This window comes from Colobus angolensis, unplaced genomic scaffold, assembly GCF_000951035.1.
Source record: "Colobus angolensis palliatus isolate OR3802 unplaced genomic scaffold, Cang.pa_1.0 Scaffold12, whole genome shotgun sequence".
Lineage (NCBI taxonomy): Eukaryota > Metazoa > Chordata > Mammalia > Primates > Cercopithecidae > Colobus > Colobus angolensis.
The window spans coordinates 5044479-5062237 of record NW_012113141.1 but is presented as its reverse complement, the minus strand read 5'-3'; the positions used below and the strand labels follow the sequence as shown (position 1 = coordinate 5062237).

General features: G+C 52.3%; 1 protein-coding gene across 1 annotated transcript in view; it reads right to left on the bottom strand.

Moving 5' to 3' along the window:
• Window positions 1–17528, bottom strand: part of LOC105502880 (cadherin-23-like) — a 22533-nt gene extending 5005 nt beyond the window's left edge. Inside the window, exons 1-15 of the mRNA XM_011929554.1 lie at window positions 17450–17528; window positions 13901–14017; window positions 12550–12774; window positions 11849–12018; window positions 11500–11637; window positions 10379–10498; window positions 8055–8232; window positions 7710–7921; window positions 5143–5334; window positions 4860–4973; window positions 3684–3813; window positions 3323–3574; window positions 3083–3244; window positions 1019–1275; window positions 543–642 (exon numbers count right to left, since the gene is read on the bottom strand). Of these exons, the coding sequence (XP_011784944.1) occupies window positions 543–642; window positions 1019–1275; window positions 3083–3244; window positions 3323–3574; window positions 3684–3813; window positions 4860–4973; window positions 5143–5334; window positions 7710–7921; window positions 8055–8232; window positions 10379–10498; window positions 11500–11637; window positions 11849–12018; window positions 12550–12774; window positions 13901–14009 (2359 nt within the window). The 5' untranslated portion in view covers window positions 14010–14017; window positions 17450–17528. The remainder of the gene's footprint in view (window positions 1–542; window positions 643–1018; window positions 1276–3082; window positions 3245–3322; window positions 3575–3683; window positions 3814–4859; window positions 4974–5142; window positions 5335–7709; window positions 7922–8054; window positions 8233–10378; window positions 10499–11499; window positions 11638–11848; window positions 12019–12549; window positions 12775–13900; window positions 14018–17449) is intronic.
• Between the last annotated feature and the right edge of the window lie 231 nt (window positions 17529–17759).

Genomic DNA, 17759 nt, shown 5'->3' with positions numbered 1-17759 from the left:
TATTTATTTATTTATTTATTTATTTATTTATTTTGAGATTGGAGTCTTGCTCTGTTGCCCAGGCTGGAGTGCAGTGGCATGATCTCGGCTCACTGCAAACTCCACCTCCCAGGTTCAAGTGATTTTCCTGCCTCAGCCTCTTGAGTAGCTGGGATTACAGGCGTGTGCCACCACGCTGGCTAATATTTGTATTTTTAGTAGAGATGGGGTTTCCCCATGTTGGTCAGGCTGGTCTTGAGCTCCTGACCTCAGGTGATCCACCTGGCTTGGCCTCCCAAAGGGCTAGGATTACAGGTGTAAGCCACTGTGCACAGCCTGAATACTCCCATGTTACAGATGTGGAGAGGGAGGCTCAGAGGGACAGAGTTGCTCATACCCCCAAACTCTGCTCTGTCTCCTAGCCCTGCCCCCTCTGGGAGGTGGCTCCACACAGTGGGCCTGATGGTGTGGTCTGTGTCTCCTTTGGTGGGTCCTCTCCCCTACTCCAGGGCAGGGAGGCATGCTGACAGATAGGCCGACAGTCCAAACACAGGCCCCCACTCACCGGTCCACATCCAGGATGCGGTTGGTATCACGGTTCACCACGTGGATGAGCAGCTCTGTCTGCGCAAAGTTCACCCGGCCCTTCTTGTCCACATGGAACTGGATGGGAAGGGGTATTGTAGGGTGTGGCTACCACAGCAGGGGGCCACAGGGATGGGCAGGCCTCTTCTAGGAGCCCCTTCTGCCCTTCCCTGTGAATAGAGCCCTCTGAATGTTTGCTGAGGGCCAGGCATGGGCCAATCACTTCACCCACACTTAGCCAGGTACTATTTATTATTGACCCCATTTTATGGAGGAGGAAACTGAGGCCCAGAGACCTGGGAGAACTTTATCAAAGCTGCACTGCTAGGAAATGACTAAGTGGGGCCTATACTGCCTTTCACACCCTGGCCTTTGCACAATGCCCTGTCTCTCCTTGTGGCTGGCCTCCCCGTCTCCCTCTACTGCCCCAGCCCCAGGTGGGTCCATGAGGCACCTGTACATCGTCAGTATTGACAATGGCACCAGTGATGTTGGAGAGCAGGTGGATGAACTCCTCCTCGAAGCCGCGCACACGGTCGGGGATCTCGTTAATGACGATCTTGACGCGCTGGTCGTCTCTCAGGATGTAGATACCGATGATGGCTGTGTCGTTATGGCCTGCCAGGTCTCGGGCCACAATGTCCACCACAAAGTAGCCGGGGCTATAGGCCATGAAGAGGTCGAAGGTGCGCAGAATGCCATCCACGCTCCCTGCAGGAAGCCCGAAGGTGGGGCACAGCTCAGAGACTCAGTGCCCCTGAATCCCCAGGAAGGGGCATGAGCCCTGGGGTAGGTGGGCACATCTAGGGGAGGCAGCACAAATGCCCACAGGGTGCAGCAGAGAGCAAAGGTGACAGGCAAGTGGGAACGATGCCCATCTGAAGTGGCAGAGGCTCGGGTCTCAGCAGGTTATCAGCATGGGGGAGGGCAGATGACAAGTTTGTGACTCTGTTGTCCCATGCTAGGGTGCAAAGGACCATTTCTGAGCCCCCTTAGTGTCTGTCTGTCTCTCCTCTCTCTTTCGAACACATGTACCTCAGAATTCCACAAACAAGCCTGGGTGTGGTGGCTCACGCCTGTGGGAGGCTGAGGCGGGCGGATCACTTGAGGCCGGGAGTTTGAGACCAGCTTGGCCAACATGATGAAATCCCATCTCTACTAAAAATACAAAATCTAGCCGGGCATGGTGGTGTGTGCATGTAATCCCAGCTACTTGTTAGGCTGAGGCAGGAGAATCACTTGAACCCAGGAGGCAGAGCCTGCAGTGAGCTGAGATCACACCACTGCACTCCAGCCTGGGCAACAAACAGAGTGAGACTCTATCGCCAAAAAAAGAAAAAAAGAAAAAAAAGGAAACAACAACAAAACCCATAGAAGAGAGATGATCAGGTGGTACAGCATAGTCTTCTCTTAAAAGACAAGAGATTGGGCTCAAAATTTGTCACTTTCTAGCTGTGTGACCTCAAGCAAACTACTGAGCCTCTCTGTGCCTTGATTTATAAAATAAGAGCAGTGAGAGCTCAGAGGCCAAAGGGATGGTGTCTGCTTGTGTAACTGGATGAGGTGGCACATGAACTAGACCTTGAAGGGTGGGGGATGGACATCCGAAGGCAAAGAAGGGGCCAAAATGGCATTCCAGGCAATGAAGGCAGAGGGGTCAAAGGCCAGGGGAGGATGGAAGAGAGCAGGCTGAAGGGATGCTAAGCAGCTTAGCTAGGCTGGGCACAGGGCCTTTAAGGATAGCAGGTGACTGTGGAACAGAAAGAGGGATTAGGAGGAAGATCTAGTGAGCCTTGAATGCCAGGCCACAGATGAGGCATACAGAGGAGGAGTCTTTAGATGGAGAAGAAGGGGGAAGGGGTTGGGAGTGGGAATAAGGTAACGGGACACCCAGAGGGGCATCTCCTAGAGCCTGACCCAGAGAGTCTCAGCCATCTACACAGGTCAATATACAAACAAACAAACATGCACATTCATAGGTATACGCGTGTGCTTTGAATCCTGGCGCCCCAGTCTTAACACAATGCCTGACATAGGGGAGGGCGAGGTGCACAACTGGAAAAACAGGCAAATATTATGGGAAGGAGAATGGGAAGATGGGTAGATGGAGAGATGAATGAAAGCAGGATGCATTGACAGATGGAAGGAAGAAAAGATGGATGGAAGGACAGACGGACAGATGGATGGAAGGATAAAAGGAGGGATGGACAGATGGATGGAAGGATAGATGGACAGACAGAAGTGTGGATACATGGATGGATGGATAAGTAATGGACAGATGAGTTGAAAAGAAGAAAGAATGAAAAGAAAGGGCTGGTGGGTAGATGAAGAGGTGGACAGGTGGATATACTGGAGAATGGACTGCTGAATAGATGGATGAATAGGATTGGCGTGGCTGGCTGGGGGGTCACCCATATTCTCTCGTGCTCCCCCAGACCCCATCTCCCCCCAGATGACAGTCCATGCAGTGACTGAGAGGTCGTGGCTAGAGGCCATTCATGTGCTGCCAGGCCCCTACCCATGGTGAAGACCTGGCCCACAGCTTCAGAGTCGTTGGCAAGGGCCCGGAAGTAGTGGATGGCCAGAATGCTGTAGAAGACAAGGCTGTTGTTGCCAATGTCTGCATCCAGGGCCAGAACCTGGATCAACTCTGAGCCCACCTTGGCGTCGGTGGCCACCCCTGCAGGAACAGGCAGGTAGTGTAAGTTGCAGAGCAGGGGCCACCCCACACCTCATGCCCAGGCTCCAGTCCCTGCACCTGCAGTGTACTCAGCCTTGGTAAAGCGTGGCGGCTGGTCGTTGATGTCCTCTAGCACAACGCGCACCTCCTGCAGTGTGAGGTCAGCAACCAGGTCGAGGGTTGGGGAGGGTCCATGGGGAGGTGTCCAGCTGCGATTGCTAGAGGCCTTGACTATGAAGGAGAAGATGGCTTCTCGCTCCCGGTCCAGGTCCCGCAGCACCAGCAGACGCCCATCGGGCTGCAGATGGAAGTTCTTCTCTTCGTTGCCGACTGAGGGTGGGACCATGGCACAGGGTGAGGGGGCAGGGCCAGGGGCAGGGCATGTGTGGGTCATCTCTAGCTCCAGGATAATCAGGGCACTAGCTCTGTCCGGCCCCACCTGCGATGAAGTAGTACACGATCGCGTTGGGGCCCTCATCTGCATCCACTGCGCCCGTCACATTGCCCACGAGGGTGCCGCGTGGTGAGTGCTCAGGCACTGTCAGCAGCTGGTACTGGGGGCTGCCTTTCTGCGGAGGGAGGGGGATGTCTTCACAGGGTGCCAAGGGAAGGCCTAAGCTTCCAGTCCCTGTTTCAGGGCCCTGGGCAGTGACTATGTATGTGCTGAGGGAATTTACTGTCCAGGCCTTATGGGGTGAGTAGAACCACTGTAACCTCAAGGGAGCAAAGCATGGCCTGGGGACCTGAGCTCTGCCCTCACAGAGTGTTGCCTAGAACCCAAATGAGTGCTTAAATGAGAGGAGCACACACGTTACTCTTATATGCACATGCACGTGTATGCACTCACACTCAACAGTCTCCAAGCAACATCACATCCCATGTGCACATAAGAAGAAAAAACAACCATGTCAAGAGAGTTGGAGTCCACAGGAGGGGCCCTTAGCCCTGCTGTCAGATTTCATGTCAGCCCCATATCAATAAATCAGAGCTGGGCGGGGCGTAGTGGCTCACGTCTGTTATCCCAGCATTTTGGGAGGCCGAGGCAGGTGGATCACTTGAGGTCAGGAGTTTGAGACCAGCCTGGCCAACATGGCAAAAATCCGTCTCTACTAAAAATACAAAAATTAGCTGGGCATGGTGGCGGGTGCCTGTAATCCCAGCTACTTGGGAGGCCGAGGCAGAAGAATCACTTGAACCCAGGAGGCAGAGGTTGCAGTGAGTCAAGATCATGCCACTGCACTCCAGCCTGGGCAACGAAGCAAGACTCTGTCTCAAAAACAAAACAAAACAAAATCAGAGCTGATTTTCATGCTTTGTGTGTGTGTATGTGTGTGTGTGTGTGTGCAGGCAAAGACAAGGCTATCAGCTCCATGAGTCAGGCATTTTGGTCTGCCTTTTTTTTTTTTTCCCATCGCTCAATATAGCTCAATATAGTGTAACACAGCTGCTCAATAAATAGTTGTTCTTGCATGAAGTGCAAGCAGACAGATGTTTCCGTGTCTAGGCAAATGTGTATTCTGGCACAGTGTATATAGGAAAGTGTGTGCGCGTGTGTGCTTGCAGGCAGGTGAGTCCCTGTGTAGGTGTGACCAGCGCAGGAGGTGGGCGAGCTCACTGGAGGCCTCACGAAGAGGGGTTCGTTGTCATCAATGTCCTCCAGGGCCACCTGCAGCGGCTGCATAGTCTCGTATGGCACCGGCTGGCCCAGGTCGCTGGCCACCAAGATGAGCTAGGAGCGGAAGAGTGCAGTCAAAGGAAAAGACTGGGAGAGGGGGTTGGCTTGGGGACTTCCCGGTGGCCAGGTCCCCCAGAGACTTTCCAGGAGGCGAGGTGCAGGAAAGCGCCCAGAAGAAAGCCCCGCCCCAGGCCCCGCCCCTCGCACCGGGCCCCGCCCTTACGCTATACACCGCTTGCGTCTCGCGGTCCAGGCGCTGCGCAGTCTGGATGAGGCCGCTGATTGGGTCGATGGTGAAGAACTCCCAGTCCCGGTTGCCCGCCGTCTTCAGGAAGCTGTAGCGCACCGCCCCGTTGAGGCCCTCATCCTTGTCCGTGGCGTAGACCTCGTACACGTTGGAGCGCAGCGGGATCTCCTGTGGGAAGCGTGGGGAGGAAGGCTCCTGGACCCCTGAGAGAATCTCAGCTCCCAGGCCCTGAGGGAGCCCTCGCTTTTTCTCCTACGGTAGCAGAATGTCCTCAACAGCTTACAGCACCTGCCAGGAGCACCTTCCTGCTCGGCTGGATTCTCCTGGATTCTGGGCTTCTGCTAGCTGTTGTCCCTCTTCTCTCCTCCCCAACCCAAGTTAAGGCCACTGTGCACTAACAGTCCAGCCTGGGAACCCCATGCTTCAAGCCTTCCCAGGGTAACCATCTTCCCAGGAGCTGACTCTGCCCTTCCAGTCCCATTCATTGCATGCTGAGGTTTAGGGGACAGAGGGAATCTAAGCGCTGAGGCCACAGCCACCCTTTGTCCTGTATCAGTCTTGCTCTCTCTGCTACCCCAAACACAGGAATTCTGGGTGTCCCCAAACAACACCATCCATTCAATGGGGTACCTGAAAATGGGGGGGACACAGGCAGGGTGACATGGTGGATAGGATAGGGGTTGGCCACCAGGGTCTAGTTTGTAACTAACCTGCCCGGAACCTGGACATGCCACCTCACTCCCCTGAACCTCAGTCTTCTGAACGCAGTTGAGCTAAGTCCAAGATCTTGAAAACCTCATTGAAATCATACATTGACCCACGACAAAGCTGCCCAGGGCAAAATAAAGGGCATGTTTCTTTGCTTTTAGTTGAAAAATGATCAGCTCAGCATGGTTTCGTTGTTTATCTTACAAATCATGACAACTGGAAGTTCTAAATGGCAGTTACGTCTAATTAATAAAAAGTAGGACGACATACAGATAATTAATACATGCTGATTGTTCAGGAGACATAAGTCTTTCCAAATGCAAAACCCTTGAAGGGAGTCTTCATAAATGGGGCCTTTGGTGTGAAAAAGGACTAGGTTATTATTAATTTATACCCTGCCTCATTTCACAAAAGAGATTTGATGCAGGGGACAAGAATACATAAATTATAACAAGATTGATCAAGTTAAAAAACTGGGGTAAAGAAAAAAATTGGTTGGCAGGAAGATGAAAGCTGAGGGGTGGGAAGCAAGGTGTAAGCCCTAAGTCCCTGCAGGTTCACTCAAGATGGGCTGACCACTCTGAGCTCCCTGGTGGGCACAGCAAAGAGGACGGACTGCTCAATCACTGCTGATGAGACACTAGACACAAGGTAAAAAAGCAAAACACATGGTAAAGGCACAATGCTTCTTTGAGCTTAGTCCTGGGAGAGTTTTATCCCTCAGGACCTCAAAGAGGAGATAGAGTGACACGATGGACTTAGCACGGACATTCTGAGATGTGGAGCCTGGGTGGAGTTTGGGGGACAAAGAACAAGTGGGAGATACTCTGATGGTGCCACTAAGGAGCACTTTGGGCCTGTGTACTTAGAAGAAACGGGGAGAGCAGAAGACAAAGGAGTACTTCCCCTATCTTTATGTGGCAATTTAGACTGAGAAGTGGAAGAACTGGAGAGATTCCAGAACCTCGCCACTTCCCCTTGTTTCTTATTTTGATGCTCATTCTCAGCTCCTAGGCTGTCTCCACACTGTATCAGCAGGAACAACGGATAGACGGAAGGGGCGTGTGTGTTTATTCTGAGACAAGTATGGGGGAAGTGGGTTGTGGAGGAGCCTGTCCTTTTTGGTAGACATCTAGGAGCAAGAGATGGGGTACTTACTTATTATTAGTCCTGTTTTGCAGAGGAAAAAATAGACTTACAGAAGTCACTTGCTCAAAGTCATTGGGCTGAGAAGCGATAGAGTTAGACTTCAACTACGTTTTTTTTTTTTGGATAGAGTCTCACTCTGTTGCCCAGGCTGGAATGCAGTGGTGCGATCTCGGCTCACTGCAACCTCTGTTTCCTGGGTTCAAGCGATTCTGCTGCCTCAGCCTCCTGAGCAGTTGGGATTATAGGCATGCACCACCATGCCCAGCTTTTTTTTTTTTTTTTTTCATTTTTAGTAGAGATGGAGTTTCGTTATGTTGGCCAGGCTGGTCTCGAACTCCTGACCTCAAATGATCCACCTGCCTCGGCCTCCCAAAGTGCTGGGATTACAGGCATGAGCCACTGCGCCCGGCCTAACCAAAGATCTTTTCCTAGCACAGCCTATATACTAACCACTGTTCAATACCACCCTGTGTGGCACTGGACAGGTCTGCTTCCTTCTCTGGCCTTAGCTTCCCCACCTCAATAAACTTTTTTTAATTAAAAAAGTTTTTTTTTCTTTTTTTTTTCCTGGAGCTACTTTCCTGAAGCCAAGTTTCCCCACCTTTAGAGCGTGGTGCTTCCACTCTTCTAGGCCACAGCTGGAAGAAGGAAATACTGTGGGCAGGAGGCCCTGGGGGCAGGAGTACCTCTCTGATGTGGAGGATGGTGCCATTGGGTGGGCGCACAAAGACAGGGCGGTTGTCATTGACGTCGATGACCTCCACCAGGAGCATGGTGGTGCCCCAGAGTGGGGGCTCTCCGCCATCTGTGGCCACCACGGTCAGATTGAACCTCTCGTAGGACTGCAGTGGCCGCTGTGTGGTCACCAGGCCCGAGTCCATGTCCACATGGAAGGCCTCTGGCAGTGGGAGCAGGAGAGTAGCTCTGGTTGAGACGTCCTTCCCACCCTTCCCTCTACTCCTGGCCTGGGGTGGCAGGCCTGCCCCTCCCACCCCGCAAGGCATCACGGGTGTCCAAGGAAGGCCACATACCCACGCCAGAGCCCTCGAGTGAGTAGGTCAACTCTCCATTAGGACCTTCATCCTGGTCAGTGGCCATCATGGTGATGACCGAAGTGCCCACCGGCTCATTCTCATACACATTTGTGCTGAACTGGGGCTTGGAGAACTGTGGCCGGCAGTCATTGACATCCAGCACTTGGATCACCACCTGGGTGGAGGGAGGTCAAAGCTAAAGGTGAGGAGCAGGATGGGGCTGCCACAGGGGACCTGGTCATACAGGAGTAAGCCCGGATAGAGGAAGGACAGGCACCAGCCTGGGAGGGAGGTAATATCTTCTAATGTGTTGGAGTCTGATTTGAAGCAACTTATTTAACCCCCGGAGCCTCAGTTTCCTTGGCTGCACAATCCTAGATCCTTGGCACAGTGCCTAGCTCAATAAACACTCAACAACTAAAACAGTGGTTAACAGGTAATCTGCACTTGGGCCGTGAGGCAGAAACCCCTTATCCCCTCACATCTCTTACTTTTGTTCCTTGCTACTCCCCACAGTGGCCCTATAAATCTGGCTCTAATCTCTGTCCCTTAGTGCTGGTTTGGTGGCATTCCTCCACTCCCCAAGGCTTCTCTTGACTGGGATTTGTGTCTGGCCTGAGACTTGGCTTCCCTAACTGACCTCCCAGTCTAGGGCAGGTCTTATGGACACAGCAAACCATGGGGCCTTTGTTCCCAGGTTGCTGGGACCTGCCTGAACTGCTTCCTTATCAGAGCCCTTCATAGCAGTGACTTCATTTTTTTTTTTTTGATGGAGTTTTGCTCTTGTCACCCAGGCTGGAGCACAATGGTGCAATCTCAGCTCACTGCAACCTCCACCTCCTGGGTTCAAGCGATTCTCCTGCCTCAGCCTCCCAAGTAGCTGGAATTACAGGCATGCACCACCACACCTGGCTAATTTTTGTGTTTCTAGTAGAGACGGGTTTTCGCCATGTTGGCCAGGCTGGTCTTGAACTCCTAACCTCAGGTGATCCCCTCGCCTCGCCCTCTCAAAGTGCTGGGATTACAGGCATGAGCCACCATGCTCTGGCCAACAGCAGTGACTTTAAAGATCCCCTTTCAGTGCACAAAGCACTTTCAAACCACCTCATGTCCCCAATTGCACATCTGTACCCTCCTTTGCAGATTTGACAACACAGGCTCAGAGAGGTTAACTGACAAAAGTAGTGTGCTCAGCTCATGGAACTTGAGTCTTCTGACCCCAAATACTGTGCTTTTCCCAACACAGCATATGCATATGTGACAGGGATGAGGTTCGGATGTGTGCGTGTGTTCCCAGCCCTCTCTACCTGCCAAAAAGAAGTGGTCTTGGCCCATTCAGCTGTTCACACCCCCGACCTTTCAAGAGAGTTTCCTTCAGATGATGAGTTTATTGTGAGGGAGAAGTGAGTACTACGTACAGAAAGATAGGTCTGCCAAAGGCAGAAGAAGGGAGGAGAGAGAAAGAGGAAGCAAAACCTTGAGGCCTGGGACTTTGCATAGAAAAGGGGATTGAGAGCCGAGAGGGTGAGATGCTGGCCTCAGAATAGCTGTGTGGACACTGGAATGGGAATGGGGTTGTGACTTGGAGCCCTCATTAGTATTCTTTAAGAGACATAACTAGGCCAGGCTCAGTGGCTCAAGTCTATAATCTCAGCACTTTGGGAGGCTGAGGCGGGTGAATCACCTGAGGTCGGGAGTTCGAGACCAGTCTGACCAACATGGAGAAACCCTGTCTCTACTAAAAATACAAAATTAGCCAGGCGTGGTGGCGCATTCCTGTAATCGCAGCTACTCAGGAGGCTGAGGCAGGACAATCGCTTGAACCGGGAGGTGGAGGTTGCGGTGAGCCAGATCGCGTCATTGCACTCCACCCTGGGCAACGAGAGCGAAACTCCATCTCAAAAAAAAAAAAACAAAAAAAGAAGAGAGAGAGACGTAAATAAACATGATTCCTTCATAATTATGTTTGCTTTCTGGACTGTGTTTCTTTCAATGGGACACTATGGTGATACTGGGCCATGTGGAGCCCCAAACATTATTTGGGTTACACCCGGGTATGTTTAGCTGCCTATTTGCCAAAATATTTTGCCAAATAGCAGTTTGGCAAATATTTCTCCCAGAGGGTCCCTGTCTTCCTAGGCCACAGTCATGGGCTACAACCCATCCAGTCACCCTCTTGCCTTCTCCTTTCTGTCACTGTGTCTCAAAGGGGACTGGGTGGCTCTGCTCCCAATCTGTAGCAGTCCACTCGCTAGAGGCTTTGCTTGTTGCCTCCACAACCCCAGTGCCTGTTGTCCCTGGCCCAGGTTAGCTCCCCTTACCTGCACTGAATTTTCACGACGGTTGCTGGCTACATCCCCAGGGTTGTCTTTGGCCAAGGCAGTCAGGATATAGTGATCCTTCTTCTCCCGGTCCAGAGAAGACAGCACATAGATGTCACCCTAGTAGGGAGAGGGTGGCTTTAGGTCCTTCAATCATTCAAAAGATATTTATTGAGCACCTACTATGGCCAGATGCTGTATGGGGTCTGGAGATTTGACACTGAACAAAAGAGACAATTAACTCCTGCCCCCAGGAAGCTCCCATTCTAGTGGCTCTTCTTGCTCTCACTACCCCAGCCTACCTGGGGATGGGGTGACCAGCCCAGCCTGCAGCTACCTGCCTGACCAGGAAATAGCATAGTAGGTACCCCATAAATGTTCAATTGTCTTAATGCCAGGCCTGGAACCATGTCTGATGGCTCATACCAAGCAGGAAGGAGTGAACCCTGCTGAAAGGGCAGAGTGCCAGACGATGTAGGCAGAGCAGGGCAGTGGAAGGGAAAGTCCAGTTCCAGCCCCAGCAACTGGGGAAGGCCCTGCCTGGCCAACGAGCCCTAGGCCACAGGGCTCTCTCTCTATACTGAAAATAACAGCTTTGAACCAATTAGCAGACATTTGAAATCATCACCCGTCTTTTCTCTTGAATTTCGGCTCTTCCACAGGTCTGAGATTCAAGGAAGCATGTGGGAGGCACCCTTTGGGGCATCCTCCCTTCCCCAGCACTGAGTATAGGGCCATATATACAGTAGGTGCTCAGACACTGTGCCCACTTTCTGCAGTGTTTCCCATGCGTCTTTTCTGACTATCTCAAAAAGTAGCCCCATGGACTTCAATCATGCATTTTTAGTGTGCAGAGGACACATCTCAGAAGTCCCACAAAGAGCTCATTCCAAAAGACTTGGCCACTTCCTTCAACATCTGTTGGGACAGAAAGGCTGCAGTCTGACAAATGTCTGGGACTCTGAGAACGGGGTTTGCTGACTTGGCTAAAGAACCTCTGGGGCTGCAGATGTCCAGGTGACAAGACCCAGAGGGATCACTGCAATAATTTTGGTGGCTGCTCAGTCTCTGACCCTGAGTCCTTCCCACTTCTAGATTCCAGGCCCTCCATCACTGCTCACCGTGGTAGGGTTGATGGCAAACTTGCCCTCTCCATCTCCAAGGCTGTACTCAATGAGTGCAAAGTTGCCTGAGTCAGCATCAGTGGCAGTGACTGTCAGGATGACTGTGCCCACAGGTACATCCTCAAAGACCGCCTCCTGGAGCCCAGTGGGCAGGGAGAAAGAGTAGGCCAAGGTCAGTCCCAGAGCCCGAGCACAGCCCTAGAACTCACTGAAGCAGGCATCAAGCTGCTCGTGGGCTGAGCACCTCCAGGTGGGTTAGAGGCTGGCAGGGTGGGAGAGGAAGACGCCCAAAGACCCCAAGGAATGGCCACAGGTCCTGGACCCAGTCTATGGCCTGGCCACTCACCTGGTAGGAGGGCTGGTCAAAGATGGGGTTGTTGTCATTGATGTCCACGATCTCCAGGTAGACAGGGATCTCAGCTGCCCGAGGTGGGGACCCGTTGTCTGAGGCCCTCACAGTAAAGTTGAGCCAGTGCACCTCCTCGTAGTCCACTGTCCGGTTGGCAATGACCTTTCCTAAGACACAGAGGCTCCCATGGCCATTTTGGCCATGGCTCATTCATGGCAGCTCTCCAAAGTATGAGGGGAAGGACCTGGACTCCGAGGGCCAGGTGTGGTCACTTGAAGGAGGGTGGTTGGGCAGCACTGCCCAGCAGCAGGGCACACAGCAGGGAGGGACTGGTGTCCAGTTTTTCTTATGGAGGGTGAAAAAGCTTCTCCCAGTCACAGGGATGAACATCAACTAGCCCAGGACCGGAGACACCTCCTTCTTGGCCTTCCTGCTCCCTCAGTGGTACTAATAGTAGGAGCTTGGCTGGTGGGATATCCCAGGTTTCTGGCAGACATCAAGAGGCTTCCATCCCAACCCAGGAGTAAGCACTCTGTCCCTTCCCCTGGTTTGGCCATCTGGAATCTGGCATGGAATGTCGGCCATCTTGGATCTGGCCCAGTCCACTGAGGGGCCACAGAGAGGCTATGGTCCCTCCTGGGGGCTAAGCAAGCACAGATATATGCCCCCAGCCCTCCTCTGACAGATTTCTGACCTACCGGCCGAGGAGTCCTCCAGCTGGACGTAGCCTGGGGGCACCAGGTCCAGCAGAGTGTAGGTGACCAGCCCATTGAGGCCCTTGTCAGGGTCCACAGCTGCCACAGCAATGAGCGTTGTCCCGGGGGTGGCCCCCTCCAGGATCCGCTCCGTGTAGTAGGTGATCCCAAAGGGCTTGAACTGGGGCGTATTGTCATTGACGTCCAGGACGTTGACAGTCAGCTTGGCTGGGGTGGAGGCCGGGAGTGAGGGAGAGGGGAAGGACACCAGTGTGGCTGGACCAGGTCTTCCTTAGCCTCAGCCAAGCTGGGAGAGCATGGCAGCATCCCACAGCCCCCTGGAGGCCCCCTGAGGATTGACCTGATCCTCAGGCTGCAGGAGAAGAGCCTTTCCAGTGGTCTACTAACTTGCTGTTCCATAAGAGGAAGGGCTAGGTGACCCTGGTGGAGCCCTTGGCCCTTTCTGTGCCCTGGTTTCCTAACCTGCTTAATGACGTAGGGTAAGATCATCTTTAAGATCCTAGATCCTGTCTGAGCTGTCCCCTCTATGTAACCGGCCTGGGCCCTTAACCATCTGAGCCTCTGACATGGAAGAGATGACCAAGTCTGCCCTTCCTTCCGGAAAATGTGGCCTTCTGGGCTGTGAAGATAAGCAGTCAACATCTGCCAGGCCTGGCTTCCCCCACAGCAGCTGTCTCTGCCTCATGTCCGAGGCAACTTGAGGCCACCCCATCCCACTTCCCCCTCTCAACTCTCGCTCTGCCCACACAAAATCCACCCCTCTGCCTCCCCCTCCCAGCCCATGCCTCAGGCTGCAGGCAGGGTGGCCTGGGCCCGACTGGCAGAAGGTAACACTAGGCCCCTCCATTCTCCACTGTAAGTGCCTGCATCCTCAAAGCAGTGTCTGTGGCCTAAGGTCACCTCCTCTCACTCTTTGCTTCCTCTGTGCTAACCCTGTGGCTTCCTATAAGATCATGGGTTTCCCATCTCACATCCTAGCCACATCCTGATTACCAGTTCTGCTGGCTGAACCTAAGCCTCTGTCAAACCATTTTTTCTTAATCCTTTCCAGTCTCTACCAAGCCTCCTTCCTACTCTGAGCCTGGGGGTTCAGATCACACACAATTCTGAGCTTCTGGATCCTCCACTGCTGAGCTCTATGTTAGCTATCACCACCCTGGGCCTCATAGTGGCTGCCACCTTTCATGCCTCTTGTGTTGCCTGACTCCTGGCTCCTGGAGCAACTGGGTCTTGTTGCTCCCTCCGTCGGGACAGACCAGTGCCTATTCCCCACCTGCCCCCTGCCCTGATTGGCTCTGAGTGACCAATGAGAGATGTCTGCAAGGAACCTTACCATTTGGCACACTGACAGAGCGCTCTGGTAGGTCGCTGGCATTGTCAATCACTGAGAGAGTGACCTCATAGGTGGCAACCAGCTCCCGGTTCAGGGGGGACTTCACCATTACAGATCCTGTGGACCAGACCAGGCCAGGTTCAGCCTGAGAAGAACTCCCTAAAATCTGCCCTTCCCAGGGGTGGTCCTGGCCAAACCCTCCCACTCCCCACAGAGGCTGATGGTCCCCAGTGGATTCTGGGACCTGTGGCTGGGGTGGGCCCACAGACTCCTCATAAGCTGAGGGCAGGTGGTTCTGCCCCTCCTATGATGCTTACTAGCCAGGTGATGTTGGGGAAGTTATGTCACCTCTCTGCACCTCTGTGTCCTCGTTTGTAAAACAAGATAATTACACTACTGACTGTCAACCCATCCTTTTCTCAATCCCCTACTATTTTGAGGATTAGAAAAACAAAATGAGCTTCCATTTGTAAAGTACTTAGAACAGTGCCTGGCACACAGAAGCTATGTAATTGCTTGTTTAAAAACTGCTGTATTCCCTAACAATGCAAATGTACTTAACACTACCGGACTCTACACTTAAAAAGTGGCTAAAATGGTAAATTTCGTTATATGTATTTTATCACAATTTTAAAAATGCTTAGATTCTAGGGAGATCACGTTTAAAAGAAAGTCATGGTAGCTGAAAAGCCCTGAGGGGTTCCCTGGAGGGGACAGTGGTGGGACCATCTGGATACTTCAGGTCCATCCCTTTGTCTTGATTAAATAGGGAATGACATGGACTGATTGTGGGACAGGAGCATTGGTTCCATGGCAGTCCTAGCAAGGGGTTTCCTTCTGTTCTATGCACTGCCTCCCACAGTCCCTGCCTGCTCCCCAAATCAGAGAGGAACCCCCTAGAAGCATGGGCTGGGACTGGACAGACCTAGTTTGGCTGACCTCAGTGCTGGCTTTCTTGGGACCTTTCTTGTTCCTGCCTGTTAGAGGGCTTGGTGGCTTCTCCTTCCACTAGATTCATCCCAGAGTGAGACTTCCTCTCCCTCTCAGGTACGGGGGTCTCTGAGATTCCCTTTCCCCTTGGCAGATCCCCCTGCTGGGCTTCTGTCCTCCGTGGGTCCCCAGCCATGGGGTAGTCACTTACCCTGGGCCGCCTCCTCCTCCTCCTCCTCTTCCTACTCTCGCTCCCTGTCCCCCAGGCTGGGGAGCGAGGATGGGGAGAGGGCGGCTGCATTCAGTCTGCAAAGGCTGGGCCACGGCCTTGGCCCAGGCCCCACAGGACAGGAAGGGTGGTGGGGGTGCGGTGGGCATGGAGGAAGGCAGTGGGGTGAGGCAGAGAAGAGATGAGGTGGGAAGTGACAGAGAAACAGAGCTCAAACCTGTGGGCCTGCCAGCCGTGAGGAAGAGAGAAGAGGGTTAACATCAGTTAGTTCAGGGTGCAGCGGGGATGGAGCAGAGCAGGGCAGGGAGGACGGTGGGGACTCAGAGCTGACGGGGTTGGGGGAGGGAGGGGTGGAAACAGGGAGTGGGGAGGGGAAGAGACACTGGGAAGGAAACCAGGGGAGCAAGGGGAAGCCCATTTGGAGTGGAGAGCTCAGGGGCTGAGGCTCTGGCAAGAAGGAAAGGGAGAAAAGTGGGCAAGGGAGGAGTGGGGGGGGCTGAGGAGGAGGGGGCAGAGAAGACACTGGAAAGAAAAATAGAGAAGAGAGTCAGTTGGAGGAAGGGGGAACAGGAAAGAGAAAAGCAGTAGGGCATTGAGCAGAGCCTCAAGTTGAGCAGGGACGTGGAGCAGCTCTCCATGGTCCTGACCAACCCGTGCAGTCAGGAATTTTGCTAATCTGGGATGTAGCTGGTTCTGTGTAACTTCTCCTAGTGCTCGTGTTTTTTTCTTCTTCTGTTTCCCTTTGGGCCTCAAATGCAGATTGAGGTCATCATGTTCTTTGGCTGGCTGCACACTATGACCACCGGCACCTCTCTTGTTTTATGTGTGCGTCTACTCCCTTTCATCCCCATACTCCGCTCTCCTTTCCTTTTCCTTCAGGCAGTCCTTGTCATGTATTGAAGTATGTTTTTTGTGAATAAAAGTATTCCTGAAAATCATGTATTGTTTTGTATGTATTTTACATTTATGGAAATGGTGCAGTGACATATATCTCATCCCATTTCTTATCCTTTTCTAATAATACTTATTATTAAGATCCATCTACATTGCTCTGTGTGTGTCTAATTTATTGCTTCTCACTGCTGGCACTGCTGGCTGGTACCTCCATGATGTGCGCCCACAATATTTTACTCTTCAGTCTCCCAGAAATGGACACCTGCATGGCCCCAGCTCCACCATCACCAATAACACTGCAGTGAGCATCCTCAGAAAGTTTCATTAATGCCCTGAGACTTTCTCTGGAACATATGCTGGGTAATGATGGTACAAGTGTACCTTATGCTAGATTGCTATCCAGACAGTGGAATCAGTCACAACTCCTACAGCAGTGCATGAGGGTTTCAATGTCCCCACACTGTCATCAATATCAACATTGTCCAGCATCCTAAAGTCTGCTAATCACATGTGAAAAACTGATATCTTACTGCTGTTTTAGTGCTTTGTCACAGCCATGTTGATTTCTCTATCACTCCTCTGGGCCTTCCAAGAGGTACACCAATCACATTCATGTCCCTTTCCTAACTCCCCAAAGGAGAAAACACTGAACTTTGGGGAAAATGATAAAACCATCAGCATTACAATAAGCTGCATACATTGTGAAAGATAAGCCATGGTTCTGCTAGTTTTGTGACAGCATAAGAAAATCATTGATCTGCATGCAACTTGCAGAGGATTTAAATGGCCAGCATACATATGAAGAAAGTATTCAGCCACCTCGTTAGTAAAGAAATGCATGTTAAACAAGGTATCACGGTTGGGTGCAGTGACTCACGCCTGTAATCGCAGCACTTTGGGAGGCTAAGGCAAGTGGATCATCTGAGGTCAGCATGATCAAGACCAGCCTGACCAACGTGGTGAAACCCTGTCTCTACTAAAAATACAAAAATAAGTTGGGTGTGGTGGTGCATGCCTGTAATCTCCCTTGAACCTGGGAGGCAGGGGTTGCAGTGAGCCGAGATCGTACCATTGCACTCCAGCCTAGGCGACAGGAGCGAAATTCCATCTCAAAAAAAACCAAAACCAAAACCAAAAACAAAAGAACAAACAAGGTATTACTTTCCTTTAAAACTGCCAACATGAAAATGTTATCGTATTTAATGCTGGCATGAGTGTGGTGAGACAGGTGCTCTCATACACTGGTAGGGTGAGGGAATCAGGAAGGCCAGAGGAGCTGCTCAAGGGAGGAGGAGAAAGGGAAAGCAGAGAAAGAAGGAGCAAGGGGAGAGATGGAAAAGAGAAGGAGGGATCTGGTTTCCCTCCAGGGGAAGGGGAGAGAAGAGAGTAGCAACGGAGCGGCAAAGAAAGAGAAAGGAGAAAGAAGGGGGAAGCAGGGAGTAAGGAGACAGGACTGGGAGCCAGGAGGGAGGTGGGAGGGGTGCAGGCCCTTGTACCTGTGTTGATATTCACAGCAAAGGCATCCTCCTGGTCGGGCACCAGGCGATCCGTGTCGTCCTTGGCCACAATGCCGACGATGTGGTACTCTAGCTTTGGATTGAGGTCGCGGTCAATGGCCGTGACATTGGCAATGATAGTGCCCAGCTCAGCCGACTCCAGTATGCTCACTGTCTGGATGGGGTTGAGGAACTCGGGGCGAGAGTCATTGATGTCATCGATCAGGATGGTGATGATGGCTGTGCCTGAGAGAGGAACGGTGCCCCGGTCGGTGGCCACCACCGTTAGCCTGTAGGACTCCTGCTCCTC